At 53.0% G+C, this 15,701-nt stretch overlaps 1 protein-coding gene across 5 annotated transcripts in view; it reads left to right on the top strand.

The window, feature by feature from the left end:
• The window catches only part of SEMA4A (semaphorin 4A), a 58,554-nt gene that overhangs the window by 24,496 nt on the left and 18,357 nt on the right, over nt 1–15,701 (top strand). For 2 of the 5 annotated variants that reach the window (XM_006113904.5, XM_006113907.5), the window contains 4 exons: nt 5,417–5,575; nt 13,750–13,910; nt 14,398–14,460; nt 15,574–15,672. In XM_006113904.5, coding sequence (XP_006113966.3) covers nt 5,482–5,575; nt 13,750–13,910; nt 14,398–14,460; nt 15,574–15,672 — 417 coding nt within the window. In that variant the 5' untranslated portion in view covers nt 5,417–5,481. The other 3 variants (XM_025180122.3, XM_006113905.5, XM_089772641.1) reach the window with 3 other exon arrangements.

The raw sequence follows: 15,701 nt of genomic DNA on the forward strand, positions 1-15,701 counted from the left end.
AAGCCAGGCAAAGAAACGGAGAGTTCTGCCTTTCACTTCTGTACCTTAACCACAATGCTGTGCTGCTTATGCAAGAAAAGCCATATTCTGGGGGTGTGGCTCTTCCAATCAGTCTCCAGAGGAAGGTCCTGGTTTTCATTTTCACTGTCAATTTAATGAGCTGGCAGGGACCCGGGTTGCAATAGGTCAGTACCTGTAAGAAAGCTGAAGTTACTTTCACTGCTGCCTGAGACTGGAAAACCAAAATATCTCCAGTTGGAAATGTTGCAGAGCCTCATGGAAGTTGTATTTCAGTGGCCTCCTGTCCCTTATTCTTCCTGGAGGGTGCTCCATGGCCAGACACCTATAATGCACCAGGGCTAGGGGACTGCCGTGATAAACCACCTTCCCTCTCCAAGGCTATGTCTACACTCGCGGCTTCTTGCGCGAGTAATATGCAAATGAGGCTAAGCGTGGAATATCGCTGAGCCTCATTTGCATACCTAATGAGCCACCATTTTTTTCCAGAAGAGGCTCTTGCGCAAGAAGGAGAGTCTACACTGCCCCTTCTTGCGCAAGGAAAGCCCTCTTGCGCAACGCCGTTCTTCCTCTCAAGTAATAGGTGTAACGGCCTTGCGCAAGAGGGCTTCTCTTGCGCAAGAAGGGGCAGTGTAGACGCTCCTTCTTGGGCAAGAGCCTCTTCTGAAAAAAATGGTGGCTCATTAGGTATGCAAATGAGGCTCAGCGATAGTCCACGCTTAGCTTCATTTGCATATTATTCGCGCAAGAAGCCGTGAGTGTAGACCTAGCCCAAGAGGGGGTCACTGTGATGCATCATGGGAGATATGGTCCAACCTGGGATCCTGGCCTATAGAGAAGAATGGGAGCATGCGGCAGCTGCACTACGACCCCCATGAGGTGCCACCACAGTGCTTCCAAATCGTCCTCTTTCCAAAAAATCCCGACTGTTTTCGGTCCCCCCCAGTAAAGGAGCCCTAATCCCAATACGAACTGGTACTCAACCAGACAGTCCTGTCAAGGCTGAAGAGGCACTGCGTGCCATGGGCTGGATGCAGAGGCGTTAGCAGCCCACACCCACTGCTGGGCAGATAGCCAGCCCGTGATTTGTTTCGGCAGGGTGGTTTTCCTCCCTTCTGCTCTCCAGGCCTTTGTTCCAGTTTCTCCTTCCTGTTTAATTGCAGCTGATGACAGTCCCAGATGTTGCTGCATGTGTAATGCCGACAGGCAGAACTGAACCTGGGAGCGCATGAGCCTCTCCCGCATGAACTCAAAGGCAGCTGGAGCTCAGCTCAGGCTGTAGCAGACTCACTCTTCTCTCTGTAAATGGTCTCGGTGCCACTAGATGGAACAGGGCCCTACCCCCAGCAGGTGTGTGAGTTACATCCACTCTGCTGTGGGACTGGCGAGGGCGGCAAACAGAGGTTTTCCCTAAGCCACAGCCACACACCTGGAGGTTCTGCCAGGACTGTAGGATTCTGGGGTAGTGCTGCAAAGGAGCCATAATCAGGGTAACAGCAGGGCCCTGCCAGGCCAGGTGAGTTCCCACCAGCCAGCCTCCTCCATCACAGGCTAAGCACGTAGCTCAGGGCTGCCGACTCACTGAGACCCACTTCTGTGGGAAGGGATGGTTCCATGTAATGGAACATTAGCAAGGGCTGAATGGCAAGGGGGTAAGCCAGGAGCCAGGACTCCTGGGTTCTGTCCCCTGCTCTGGGGAGAATGAGCTAGCAGTTAGAGTGGAGGTATGTGAATGAGGGCTTCTGATTTCTGCATCCTGCTCTGGGGAGGCAGGCTTAGAGCAACAAAGTCAGGACTCATGGGCTCTCTGTCAATCTTCGGGAGAGTCTCGTCTCGCAGTTAGAATCTGGAAACTAGACAGCTGGGCTCTTCCTTTGACTTTGAGCAGGCTGAGTCCCGACTCTGTGCCTCAGTTTCCCTATATGCGAAATGGAGCGAATGATCCCTGCCTCGAACTGCCCCTGGTCATCAGCTAGCAGTGTTTCCTTAGGAAAGGCCAAAAGGCATCAGCAGCCTCCCTGGTACAGTTCTCCCCGGGCCTAGCCTGGGCTTAGACAAACAGCTTGTAAGTAACAAGGTACTTGAAAGTGTGTGATGGAGAGTTGGGAGGGGGCTGGGCTTCTGCGCTGGCCTGTAGTTGTTTGTCTAATGGACTTAATGAACCCTAAATAATTACGGGTCGAGCATCTACGAGCCTGGCAGTAAGTGCCTCACCAGAGATGAGGGATCTTGGATGGGTGAAAAACATTTTCCATCATCAGCATGTCTCCGATCAGGTCTGTACTCAGGGCTCCTGCGCATTCGGGCTGGGAGCTGGAGAGAGGAGATCCCTACCCAGCAGGGCTGCGCTGGCAGGAGTGAGGAGAGGAGATGCAGCTCTACTGGCCCAACTACACCTTGTACCAGGAGAGCGTGTTTCCCCTGGAGTGGGAGGGATGGAATAATCTATGCCAGGAAAAAAAATCTCAGCTGGGATCACTGCCTCTGTTCTGGGTGTGTTTTGCCTGTGTAATATACTGTGGCAGCTGGAGCAGCAAAGTGCCCCTAGCATAGACCTGGCCAAATCTGGTAAACTTTCATGGCACAGATTCTGCTGGGCTTCTGTCTTCCAAGTGCTGTGCAGGTAAGTCACTGACCTTCGAAAGGCAAGCCCCATGATTATCCCTATCCCTGCCGGAGAGATGGGGAAACTGAGGCATGGCCTTGCTACCCTTTGCAGGAGCTGCGAGTGCCACTCTAACCACTAGACAGCACTCCCCTCCCAAAGTGTAGAGCAGAACCCAGGTGGCCTGACTCCCAGTCCTCTGCTCTAACCACTAGACTCCATTTTCTCCCAGAGCTGGGACTAGAACCCAGGCCTCCTGGCCCCCCTTCCTGCTCCATCCGGGAGGCCACCCCTCCTCTCCTTTAAAAGCTCCGTTTCCTACGGAACAACCACTTGCGGCGGCTGCTTCCTGCCTGGCTGGGAGGAGCAGGGGAAGGACCCTGGAGCTGTCAGGACCTGTCTTCTGCCGCTGGCCCGTCTGGTTCCCTGACTCACTGTGAGTGACACTTCCCCACCCCAGCCTAGGCGGCTGCCAGGGTGAGCCGGCAGCCTCTGCTCGCTGGTGCGCAGGCTGGACGCCAGCCCAGGAGGGAAAGGAACTGAGCAAGTGTCCGGGAGCAGCGTGAGCCCGGGAACCGGCCCCGCCGGCTGGAGCGTGGCTGTACATTCCAATCCGGGGTGGCCTCCCAAGACAGCTCCGATGGGCACCGGGCACTGGCGCCGGAGCCCGGCCACCCAGCGCTGCGGGGATCTGCCAGGGGCTTAGCTGCCAATGAGCTGCTTCTGCCCGTGCCCTCTGGCCTCAACCCAGCAGAGGTAAGGTGGAGAATAAGCAGCTGGATCCCACAGGGCAGGGATCCACGAGGGGGGCGCAGGACCCAGGGGGAGCGGCTCTGAGCTGCGTACTAAGCTCACAATCTCTTATCTAGTGGGCTGGGGAAAGTGCCCAGCAAGGGGGTCTGAGGTCTGTGGCGAGGGCTAGAGAGGGGACTTGAAGGGGCTTCCGCTCTCTAGAAATACAGGTCCAGGGGGGCTTTGCGAGCTGGTGCTCAAAGGGAGGGAGGGTTTCTTTTCGTTCCCCTTATTTAAAATCCCTCCCCCCTCCTCAGTGTCAGGCCCTGGGTCCCTTCCCTCGCTAGCTTGGGGGCTGGGCGTCGCCTTTGTGGCTGGCGAAAGCGCCCTCCGGAACTGCACTTGCCTCTCCCCCGGGTTATTAGCTGCCGTTTGTGCCACGGAGAGAACAAAGTTCAGGGGGGCGGGGGAAGGCTGAGGCTCCGCGGAGTAACACAAAGCTGGGGCTGGCGATGATCTCTCCTGCCCAGACAGCGGGGCCTGGCCGGGCATGGGGATGGGCACCTGGACGTCTCCCCGCCCCGTCCCTGCAGCTGCCTTTCTGGACTCGGAGAGGCTCTAAGTGAGGCAGGAGCCCGAGTGGCTGCGAGCAGGGTCAGGGTGTGATCCTTTCCCGCCCCAGGGGAGCTGCGAATGCCCCACGTTTCATAACCTCCTCTTGCCCCACCGTTCCCAGCAATGAGCGCGACGGCTCGGCGTAGCCTCCGCAGGTGTTGCAATCTGGCTGGGAGGGGGAGGAGAAAGGGCCGTGGGGCTGGCGTTGGGGTTATAGCAGCCAGTCTCTCGGCAGTCAGTGGCTTTTGAGGCCGCTCCCTGGAGTACAGGGGGAATCTGCGCCTTCCTGGGAGCGCCTCATACAATGCCCCAGCTGCTCCAAACAGAGCCGTTGTGCTTCTGGAGGGCTGGGGCTGCAAGGACTCCACTGGCTTCAGCCGGCTTTGGATCAGGGCTTGGATCCGGCCCTCTAAATTCAGCCCAGACCACTGAGACCAGCAACGCATGTTCCCCAACTCTTTGGGCACGAGCCACAGGACCTGGGCAGCTTGGCCAATATGGTCTCTGCAAAGGGCTTCCTTTGGGCAGGGGAGGCCCTAGACTAGCTGCCAGCAACTAGCGCCCTAGGTGAACCATGCAATCGGCGCCCCCACCTCCAAACCCCTCAATGATATTGCACCACCGTTTGGCGCCCCATTTAACTTGGCAACCGCTTAGTTCGCCTATATGGACGGGCTGCCCCTGCCTCTGGGGCTCCCCGCCCCTGGAAAGGGCGTGAGAAATGAGTGACGGGGGAAGGGAGGGAGGCCCAGGCTTCGGGAGTGAGGGATGGCAGAGAGGGGCTTGGGATGTGATGAGGACGAGATTGCTCTGCAGGCATCAGCTGGAGTGGGGGAGGGAGGCCTGCCCTGAGCATTGCTAAAGAAAGCGTTCGTCTGGGCATGAAGAGGCCGCCCATCAGCACCAATCTGAGCTCAAGGAGTTGCCCCATCCGCTGGCAGCAGCAGTAGGCTCTTATCTTGCACGTGGGCCTGAGGGGACACACGTGGCATGCCTACCCCGCATAGGGGGCGTGGCCATAGGGCCTCGGGGCCTGTAGGGGGTGGCATGTAAATTAGAGCAGCCTTGAGGCTGCTCCAGTTGATATGGAGGATGGCTGGGCACCTGCACATCCATCTTGCCCCAGCAGCGGCAGCTGAACCGCTGAGAATTGAGACCTGGGCAGCTTCTCCTGCTGCCTGGATCAGCCTCCTGCTGTCTCGGTGGCCCCGTCTCAGCCCCACGCTCAGCTCCTTTGCTCCCCGGTGCTGCAGCTGCCGGCGGGGCCCCCAGGATGGCGTGAAGGGATGGAAAGCAGCCTCCCCTTGAGGAGATATGACTGCACACGGCCCTGCCTCCAGTCTAGCACTTCCGCTGCTGGTGGGGTGCTGGGGCCGGGGCTCTTTCATGTGGCTGCTTTGCGTGATTCAACCATCTCCCCTCCCTCCCTCCCTGCTTCCTCAACAGCTCGAGAACCAGGGCCGTGTCCCTGCAGATTTCACCGAAAGCTTCAGCCTTGCCGATAACCAGCCATGCACGGCCAGGCGCTCCGGCTCCTGTGCAGTGTGCTGATGCCCGTCACCTTCTTGTGCACAGATCTGCTTCCCAGAGTCACCTTCCCAAGAGGTGAGCCAACGGGTGGGACGGGGGAGGCGAAAGAATGAAGAGAGTAGGAGGGAGAGGAAGAAAGGAATGGGGAGAGCAAAGACGGACAGACCTGGCCAGACAGAAGGCAGAGAGAATAAAGGAAACAGAGCAAGCTCCGCGAGAGAGGCCATTAAAAGGAGGATATGAAGGAAGGGGTGAAAGGAAGAGAAGGAGAGAGCTGTGCCCTCCTCGGCAGGCCTAGGGTGGAGGAAGAGAGAGAGGCTCTTTGCCTGTAGCCAGGACTGGGGGGGCATCTCCCATCTCCCTGTCCACGCGGCTTGTGTGAAGAGCAGGGCTCTGATCTCAAAAGCTGCCCTGGAGAGAAGGGGTTGGGGGCGGATGCTTTGGAGGGGGCTGGCAGAGAAGAGGTGAGTTCAGATCCTGAGCTCTCCTCCCATGCCCCGGCATGGGACCTCACATGGGCCTACGATGGGCACCACTCTCCGGCGGGGCTCACCCTGCGGCTTGATCTACGGCCTGATGGGTTCCGTGGCAAAGCTCCTGCTGGGCTTTGGAGCAGGCCTTGGAGGTGCTGTCCAAATTGGTCCCAACGGGGCCATGCCGAGCCAACCTTGGTCACATGACATGTTGCAGCATCGTAGTCTCCAAAGGGAAGATGAGGCAGGGGGATGGAGGGAATTTCCAGCGGAGTGCGGGGGCAGCGCGCCAGGAATACATGGTGTGAGCCAAGAGCATGGGGTATTTGGGGAGTAGAGCCAATGGGAGGTGGGGGGTATCTTGCTATGTCTCTGTTCTTGTGGCTCCTCCCTAGCTCATACAGAGAGCACCCGTGGTCTGTCAGCACTGGCAAGCCAGTCCCTATTCAAGGCCGAGGCTCTGCAGGATGCCTGGGTTCTGTTTGCAGAGCTGCTGCATAGGTGCTGTGCGCCTGGCTGGCTTTTGGTAGCTCAGGGATCCCATTAGAGACGACAGTGATGCTATTCACTGGAGGGGGAGCAGCAGAACATACAGCCTAAGGCACAGCCGTTAGCGCACTACGGAAGTGATCCAAAGCTGACCGGGGTCGCCAATGGCTTGAGGGGGCCTGAGTTCAAACCTCAGCTGGGCCCCGTTATGAGACAGGATAGGGATAGAGTTCAGAGTGATCTAGACAAATTGGGGGATTGGGCCAAAAGAAATCTGATGAGGTTCAACAAGGACGAGTGTAGAGTCCTGAACTTGGGACGGAAGAATCCCAAGCATTGCGACGGGCTGGGGACCGACTGGCTAAGCAGCAGTTTGGCAGAAAAGGAGCTGGGGATTACAATGGATGAGAAGCTGGATATGAATCAACAGGGTGCCCTTGTAGCCAAGAAGGCTGATGGCACATTGGGGTGCATTAGGAGGAGCATTGCCAGCAGATCTAGGGAAGTGATTATTCCCCTCTATTCAGCACAGGTGAGAACACATCTGGAGTATTGTGTCCAATTCTGGGGGCCCCGTTACAGAAATGATGTGGACGCATTGGAGAAAGTCCAACAGAAGGCAACAAAAATTATTAGGGGGCTGGAGCCCATGACTTCTGGGGAATTTGGGCTTATTTAGTCTGCAGCAGAGGAGTGTTAGGTGGGATTTGACAGCAGCCTTCAACTTCCTGAAGGGGGGTTCCAAAGAGGATGGAGAGAGGCTGTTCTCAGTGGTGGCAGATGGCAGAACAAGGAGCAATGGTCTCAAGTTGCAGTGGGGGAGGTCTAGGTTGGATATTAGGAAAAGCAATGTCCCTGGCATGGTAGGGAAGCTCTGGAATGGGTTCCCTAGGGAGGGGGTGGAATCTCCATCCCTAGAGGTTTTTAAGTCCTGGCTTGACGAAGCCCTGGCTGGGATGGTTTAGTTGGGATTGGTCCTGCTTTGGGCAGGGGGCTGGACTCGATGACTCCTGAGGTCTCTTCCAGTCCTAGGATTCTGTGATTCTGTTCTCCCCCAAGGAACTGGCCTGGGAGTCTCACGCTCTCTAGCGAGCCAGCCTTGTGCAAGAGGTCAAGCTAGCTGCTCACAATGGTCCCTTATGGCTGTGGACTCCGTGGTCACATGACTCTTTCCACTGACTTTGGATCGGGCCCCGATTGCACAAAGCGAAGGCATTTTTCATTTTCCAAACCCAGAGACAGTAAATGCCAGAGCTCCCGAGAATGTTCATAATGACCCTGGCATCTGCTGGCACCCCGTGAAAGCACATCCCAGCTGCAGCCTCTCTGGCGAGCAGCCGTCTATTAAACCCGATTGCCTTTCAGCTGCTTCTGAAAAGGAAAGAAATGTTGCAGGCATTTCCGCTGAGCTGGGAAGGGACTTGCTGGGTGCGGGAGATGGATCTGATTTAAGAGGGGAGATGAGAAGAGCTATATATGGCTGGGCTGGCTAGAGAGGAAAAGCATCTTAACAAGCACTTGAATTGCGAGGAAACAGGACGGTGCAAGAGGGTTGAGCAAAGTTTATTTCTTATTGGTAGCCCCTGGAGGATGCAATCTAGGTGGTGCATAAACACAGTGCGAGTCAGTCCCTGCTCCTGGATGTCTTATGCTGTAAATCAGCAAGACAGGCTATGGGTGGGACAAAGGAAGAGTTTTTCTCCAAGCTTTTCAGATGGGAGATTGAGGCACAGAGACTTTAAGGCTAGATACCTAAAGGTATTTAGGCACCTAACCTGTGGGAGTTAGGTGCCAAGATACCTTGGGGGATCTGCAGGGCTGTCCCTACTGGTGCTGGTGCCCTTCACCAGACCCCCACCTCCCAGGCTGAAGCTGTTGAGGGTGGGGAAAAGTGGTTGCCAACTCTCCTGAACTGGATGGACTGGACGCTATTTACTGCAGTGACATCTGGTCCAGGAGAGTTGGGAACCCGGAACAGAGCCGGGAGGGAGGCGCAGGCCAAAGGAGCAGCAAGCGGCCACGCAACCGGCCAGAGAGAAGCAGCTTTTAAAAGGAAAGCGCCGCTTCTTTTCAGCCATTTGCTGCATGGTGGCCCCCTGCTTAGTCCTCCATCCTGTAAGGGGTGTTCACCTCTGCCTGGTGAGCGGGGGTTGGGCACTGAGCCGGGGAGAGTGGCCGGCAGATAGGGCAGGAGACAGCCGGGCTGAGCGGTGGAGGAACAGCCAGGGGACGGGGCAAGGGGCCGTTGGACCGGCATTGAGTGGGGGTTGCTCAGAGCTGTCCTTACCACTAGGCAAAACACGCAGCCGCAGAGGGCACCGTGAAATTCAGGGCACCAGACTGAAATTTCATGGTGCCCTAAACAGCTATGTGTTGCCTATGGGCTCTAGCGGCCCCCAGCCCCATCCCCCAGATGGATCTGGACTGAAGCGAGTTGCTGAAAGCCAGGAATAGATCCCCGTGAGTCCACACCTACCTCCTGCACTATAGAAACCCTCCTCGCTCCACGCAGCAGAGCAAATGCAGCAACGGAGCATTCGGGCTGCATTTCAGGCGGTGCTTCCTAATAGCAGGAGGCAAGGCTGCTATTAAGAGGAGCTGGAATTTGTCCAGATTAAAATCATGAGCCTGAGCCTCACGCTGGCTCCCTTTACTTCATTCTAGCAGAGGAAAGGGAGCCACTAAGTGGTGGAGAAAAAAACACTGACTCTCACTTTATGGTACCAGATTAGTGAGAATCAGGCCTCTCCCCCCCCACACACACATTTTAATAAATCAATTTTCCTTCCCTGTGACGGGTGATTAAATCAATAAGAGATTTGCAAGATCTAATTTTCTTATTTCATCCTTTGCTTTGTTTGGGTTTCTTTTTTTTCCACCTCTGGAAATAGACTAGTCACGTTGGGCATTGGGAGCTAGTCAATTTCTGTTCATGGGGGTTGAGGGCTTGTATTATTAGGTGATCTCACAAAATCCCTTCCAGCCACACAGCTCTGTGATTCTATGGCACTCACAAGCACAAATTCTAGGACGGGGTTGCAATTTGGGATGCAAATGCTGCTGGGGATTTTTTTTTTGGGGGGTCTGTTTGCTTTTGCTGCCTATAAACAATTAAGGCCTGTGAAGCGTTTCCGGTGCTCTGAGGCCTTCTGGAAATGATCTCGGCTGAATCTGGCAAGGCAGCATTTTGCTCCTGCCAAAGCGCTGCAAGATCTTCAGTATCTGCAAATTATCCGGACCTCGTTATTTTTATATCAGTCAAACCAATCTGATAGCTTTCTTCAGTACGATAACAAGCCTTGTGGATAAAGGGGAAGCGGTAGTCGTGGTATAGCTTGACTTCAGTAAAGCATTTGATATGGTCTTGCATGACCTTCTTATCAATAAACTAGGGAAACACAACCTACAACCCCTTCCAGCATAACTGGCCAGATAACTACTCTCTGAGAACAGCTATTAATGGTTCACAGTCATTCCGCAAGAACATAACAAGTGGGGCTCCACGGGGGTTGTGACGTAGTGGGGGGTAACTTGCTGGCTGTAGCATGGCCCAGCAGGGCAGGGGATGAGTCATTATGCAAAAGGGGTCTCTCAACCTGTCTGACCAGCTACCCCCCAGGGAGAGAAACAAAGGAAGGTGGAATGCTACCCCTGGCTGGGGGGCAGGGCTGGAAGTGAGTTAGTTTCTGTCTGGGAAGCAGGGGAGAAGGAGCTGGGGAGGGGCTGGGATTGTAGGGCCCAGCCACCCCCCATCTCTAGGGGGGGCACTGAGGCCTCTTAGCCCCAGTTCCTGTAACCAGATGACATCTGTGCTGTGCTGTATCCTGGAGAAGTAATAAACTCCCTCTATTCTACTGGCTGGTGGAGTCTGTTGTGCCATTTCAGGGGTGCAGGAGATGGGAAAACCCCATCGCGTCGTCACAGGGGTCTGTTTGGGGATCAGTTCTATTCAGTATCTTCATCAATGATTTAGATATTGGCCATAGAGAGAACACTTATTAACTGTGCAAGCTGGAAGAGGTTGCAAGTGCTTTGGAGAAGAGGATCATAATTCAAAATGATTTGGACAAACTGGAGAAATGGTCTGAAGTAAATAGGATGAGGTTTAATAAGGACAAATGCAAAGTACTCCACTTAGGAAGGAACAGTCAGTTTCACACATACAGAATGGGAAGCGACTGTGTTGGAAGGAGGACTACAGAAAGGGATCTAAGAGTCATAGTGGACCACAAGCTAAATATGAGTCCACAATGTGACCCTGTTGCAAAAAAAGCAAACATCACTCTAAGATGCATTAACAGGAGTATTGTGAGCAAACACAAGAAGTAATTCTTCTGCTCTACTCTGCTCTGATTAGTCCTCAGCTGGAGTATTGTGTCCACTTATGGGCACCACATTTCAGGAAAGATGCGGAGAAATTGGAGAAGGTCTGGAGAAGAACAACAAAAATGATGAAAGGTCTAGAAAACTTGAGCTATGAGGGAAGACAAAGAATTGGGCTTGTTTAGTTTGGAAAAGAAAAGACTGAGAGGGGACATGATAACAGTTTTCAGGTAACTAAAAGGGTGTTACAAGGAGGAGGGAGGAAACTTGTTCTCCTTGGCCTGCAATGACAGGACAAGAAGCAATGGGCTTAAATTGCGGCAAGGGAGGTTTAGGTTGGACATTAGGAAAAAACTTCCTGTCAAGGTTGTTAAAAACTGGAATAAATTGCCTAGGGTGGCTGTGGAATCTCCATCGCTGGAGGAATTTAAGAGCAGGTTGGATAGATATGTCAGGGATGATGTAGATGGTGCTTGGTCCTGCTGTGAGGGTCGGGGACTGGACTTGATGACCTCTCAAGGTCCCTTCCAGTTCTTGTATTTTGTGATTCTAGGACTCTGGCAATACACTGTTCTCTAAGGGCACGTCTAGACTACCCTTGGCTTCCAAAAGAAGATATGCAAATTTGGCACAAATTTCTGATCCCTTTTTTTTGGAAGAGGTTTCAAAAAAAAAAAAAAGAAAGAAAGCAGCCTAGACAAGGTTTTTCGCACAACCCCCCTTTCTCGAAAGAACCCTTATTCCTCAAAAACGAGGTTTTCAGGGTTCTTTCGAAAAAGGGGGGGTTGCGCGAAAAACCCTGTCTAGACTGCTTTTTTTTTCGAAAAAACCTCTTCCGAAAAAGGGATCGAAAGAAGATATGCAAATTCACACCAAATTTGCATATCTTCTTTCAGAAGCCGAGGATAGTCTAGACATGCCCTAACTCTATGTACAAGTGGGCACAGAACGGAGAGCGCCCTCTGCTGAGTCCCCACCCATCCCCATCCTCTTGCAGCACCCTGCTGGAGCATGAGGGTCAGCATTGACTGAGGGGGAAAAGCGCCCCCTGCTGTGAGACTAGCAATCTCCGCCTTCTTTCCCACCCATCCACTGCTGGGAAAAGGACATGACACACCCCCTCCCTTCTCCACCCGGCTCTTTTGTAGCTCCAGGAGCATTCCCACTGCATATGCTGGCTAGTGTTTCTGCCAGTGCTCAAGACCCCATCAGCGGCAATTCCTTTGGCTTCAGTGGGCTTCTGGTCAGACCCCTAGAGCGCTGAAAGTCTATGGGATATAACATGCTGCATTACATTGTCTAGGCACTTAGTTGCGGGGTGTCTGTAGTCTACTAGCAGTTCCCTGGGACCTTCAGGGGGCTGGCAGGGGTCGGGAGGAGCGCAGGAGTCAGGGCAGGGCCTTGGGGATATGAGGGGCAGTGCAGAAGGCTGGGGGTGGAGGGCTGCGAGAGTGTGGGTTGGGAGGGAGGAATGGCTCAGGGCAGGGGGATCCCATCCAGCACAGGTCTTTTCTCTCGCCCCAGCCCCCTCCCCCAGTGCTGTGGACAAGGATGGCAGGGGGGTAGGGTTTGGGGCAGGAAGGCTACTTACTATTACATTGGCAGGCAAAATGGCAGAGCGCCAGCACAGCAGGCCTCTCCCGTGGTGGTGTGGCCGCCCCCAGTGGGGCCACTCTCAAATTATGTCCCTCTGAACAGCTCGTCCCGTCACAGGTTATGGAAAACTGCCATTTTCCCAGGGCTCTCAGTTTTCCTGGCACAAACTGACCCTGCCCTTGCTTTACGTTAGAGTAAGAGGAAGTTGCATGCCAAATTTGATGGTCTTAGCTGTTACCATTAAGGAAAATGGACTCGCAGACAGACACACAAATCTCTAAAATATAGAGATATAGATTACGGTATAAATTGTCCCATTGTGGTACATATCTGCTACATTACAGAATACAGGCACTGAGTGACTCTATGTGTGTGTGTGTGTGTGTGTGTATAGTTACATATCTATGCTATGTTTGGCTATGCAGGTGCTCTGTTACAGTAAATGCATTTATTATGTATCTGCATTATCGCCAAGAGGCCCGCACTAAGATCAGAGCCCCAGTGTGCTAGGAGCTGTACAAACACACAGTGAGAGCTAGGCCACACCCTGTGGACTTCCACATACAAGGCAAATGCAGGAGGGGAAGAGACTTGTTTCAGGCCACCCAATGGGTCTTCAGCAGAACCTGGTCTAGAACCCAGGTATCCGGAGGCCTCGTCACTGAAGCACATACATGCTGTCTTGTGGCATATTTGTTTTACAGCATACAGATGCTAAACGTGGTATATAAATGTAAGTTGCTGTATATCAATTTGCTGTGTTACAATTTGCACCTGATCAGTTGTGACACATACATGTTCAGTCTCTGCATACAGATCCTATGTTACCACATCCATTTGGTAAGTTGTGATCTATCGACTCGTGTTACAACAGCTACGTGTCATGTAGAGTTTTGCAGGAAGTTATGTTTCTGGGTTTAGCGGGAAGTTCCGTCATTTCAGAATTGGTCTGTGTTCTGACTTGGAATAAGATGTTGAATTTCAACATTTCCACCTCAGTGAATTCTGGTAAAAACATTTGTTTTGTGTCATGAGCTTTTGTGGGCAAAAGCCACTTCCTCGGATGATGCTTTGTTAGGTGATTTTCACCTACAAATGAAGTTCTGTTGAAATCAACGTGTTTCGGGCAGAAAAATGTTCTGTAGAAAAATTTTCAACCAACTCTAATGCAATGTTTCAGTGTGTATGTGCCTCTTTATGTGTAAGGTGCTGAATTAGGGACTATATGTACCATGTTATGGTATACAGGCACCACTTTACATTATATAGGTGCCACTCTATGATATTGTGGTATTATGGGATATTGATGCCTCTGTAGATGTAGGTGATAAGTGCAATTAACCCCATGCACTGTTTGATTCCTTCCAGGAGACTCGCGGAGGATCCTAACCAGCTTCAGCCAGGATGGAGTCTTCAACTATGATACATTCCTCCTGAGCGAAGATGAGGGCACTTTGTACGTGGGAGCTCGCGACACCATCCTCTCCTTGCGGGTGGATAGCCCTGGGTCCATGGAGCTGACGGGCTTAGTGAGTAGCACTTGGCTTTCCCCACAATCAGGAGCATTTCAGGTGCAGGAGGGAGGCAAGCTGGTCTAGGGGAGGGAGAACGAAAGTCAGATCTGGGTTCTGGTCCCTGCCCCATGCCTCAGTTTCCCCATCTGTAAGGTAGGGATCGTGATACGCAGGGGTGAGGGACTGTGCAATGTAATTCATGAATGTTGGTAAATCTCAAGGGGAAGCCTCTAGAAAGAATAGAGCTGAAGAGTCCTGACTTCCTATCCGCCTTGCTCTGACCATTAGACCACACTATCTCCCAGGACCAGGAACAGATGCCAGGAGACCTGACTCTCCCGTGCCCTTGCTCTGACCACTAAACCATACTCCCCTCCCTGAGAATTTTGCTTTCAGCAGCTTTCTCTCCTTCCAGTGTGCTATTACAGGCCTTTGACCTTTTCTCCAGGTTGCATTTTCCTTTCAACCCTTCAAGAATCTCTCTCTCTCTCCGCTCCTATAGATAAAGTGGCAACCCTTCCCTGGAAAAAAGCAGGAGTGTGTCTTTAAGAAGAAAAGCAATCTGGTAAGGAGAGGGGGAGATGCTGGTGCTGGAGTGGGCTGTATTATGCCCCTAGAGGGCATAGTTATGTTTGGAGAGAATCTGAGAGGCAGTGCTGGGTGCTGGGTCTGAGGCTGGTGGCTTTGTGGTGCTGTGAGAAGTGGTACCACGCGAGGGGCAATTCTTGGGCATGGTTTCTCACTCCTGCAGTTTGAACGGGAAGTGGAAGCGCTTGCTGATGCACTAGGCAGCATTCTTCTCACAGTTGTGTTCTCCTCCTAAACTGCTGTGCATCTATCACGCTCCACCCCAGAGGCAGCTGGTTTTTAGGGCTGGGTGAGAAATCCCTGTGCAGTGTTGCTTTGTGCTGTTGCATTCCACTTCAGAGGTACATGCTGATTGATGGTGACTCGTGACCCCTGTATAGCATTGCTCCGTGGTACTGACCTGCTACCAAGTCCCACCCCAGAGGTGGCTGCTTTTTAATGCTGGATGAATAATCATTGTGCAGTGTTGCTCTGTGCTTTTGAAACAGTGCCACTCTCCGGATATGTCTACACTACCCCGCTAGTTCGTGGAACGAGGTGTACAGCTAGTTCGGATTAGGAAGCCTAATCCGAACTAGCTACTCTGTGCCGCATGTAGCCGCGCGGCACGGGGTTCGAACTAGCCGGCATTTAAAAATGGCGCCGGCCGGCTTCATGCAAATGAAGCCCGGGAAATTCAAATCCTGGGCTTCATTTGCAACTGCGGATGACTACATTACCCCCGCTAGTTCGAACTAGCGGGGTAGTGTAGATATACCCTCCTTCCCAGAGGTGGCTGCATTTTAGTGCAGAGTAGAATCCCTGTAGAGTGTTACTGTGTGCTATTGAACTGCAGCCAAGTCCCACCCCAGAGGCGGCTGCATTTTAATGCTGGGTGAATAATCATTGAGCAGTGTTGCTGTGTGTTTTTGACACAGCTGCCTCTCTCCACCCCAGAGGTGGCTGCATTTTAATTAGAGGTAAGTGTTCCCAATGAGCTGTTGCTGCGGGTTGTTAAATCACAGCTGCATTCCACCCCAGAAGTGGCTGCATATCAGTGATCTGAAATCTAAGCTGTAATTTTTAAGTGGCATGTTCTTTTCTCCCACAGACAGAATGCTTCAACTTCCTCCGTATCATGGTGCCAGTGAACAAGACTCACTTGTACGTCTGCGGGACCTACGCCTTCAGCCCCGACTGCTCTTACATTGTGAGTATCTGGTTTGGGCCAGGGGCAGT

Source organism: Pelodiscus sinensis, chromosome 22 (assembly GCF_052426305.1).
Source record: "Pelodiscus sinensis isolate ZL-2025 chromosome 22, ASM5242630v1, whole genome shotgun sequence".
Lineage (NCBI taxonomy): Eukaryota > Metazoa > Chordata > Testudines > Trionychidae > Pelodiscus > Pelodiscus sinensis.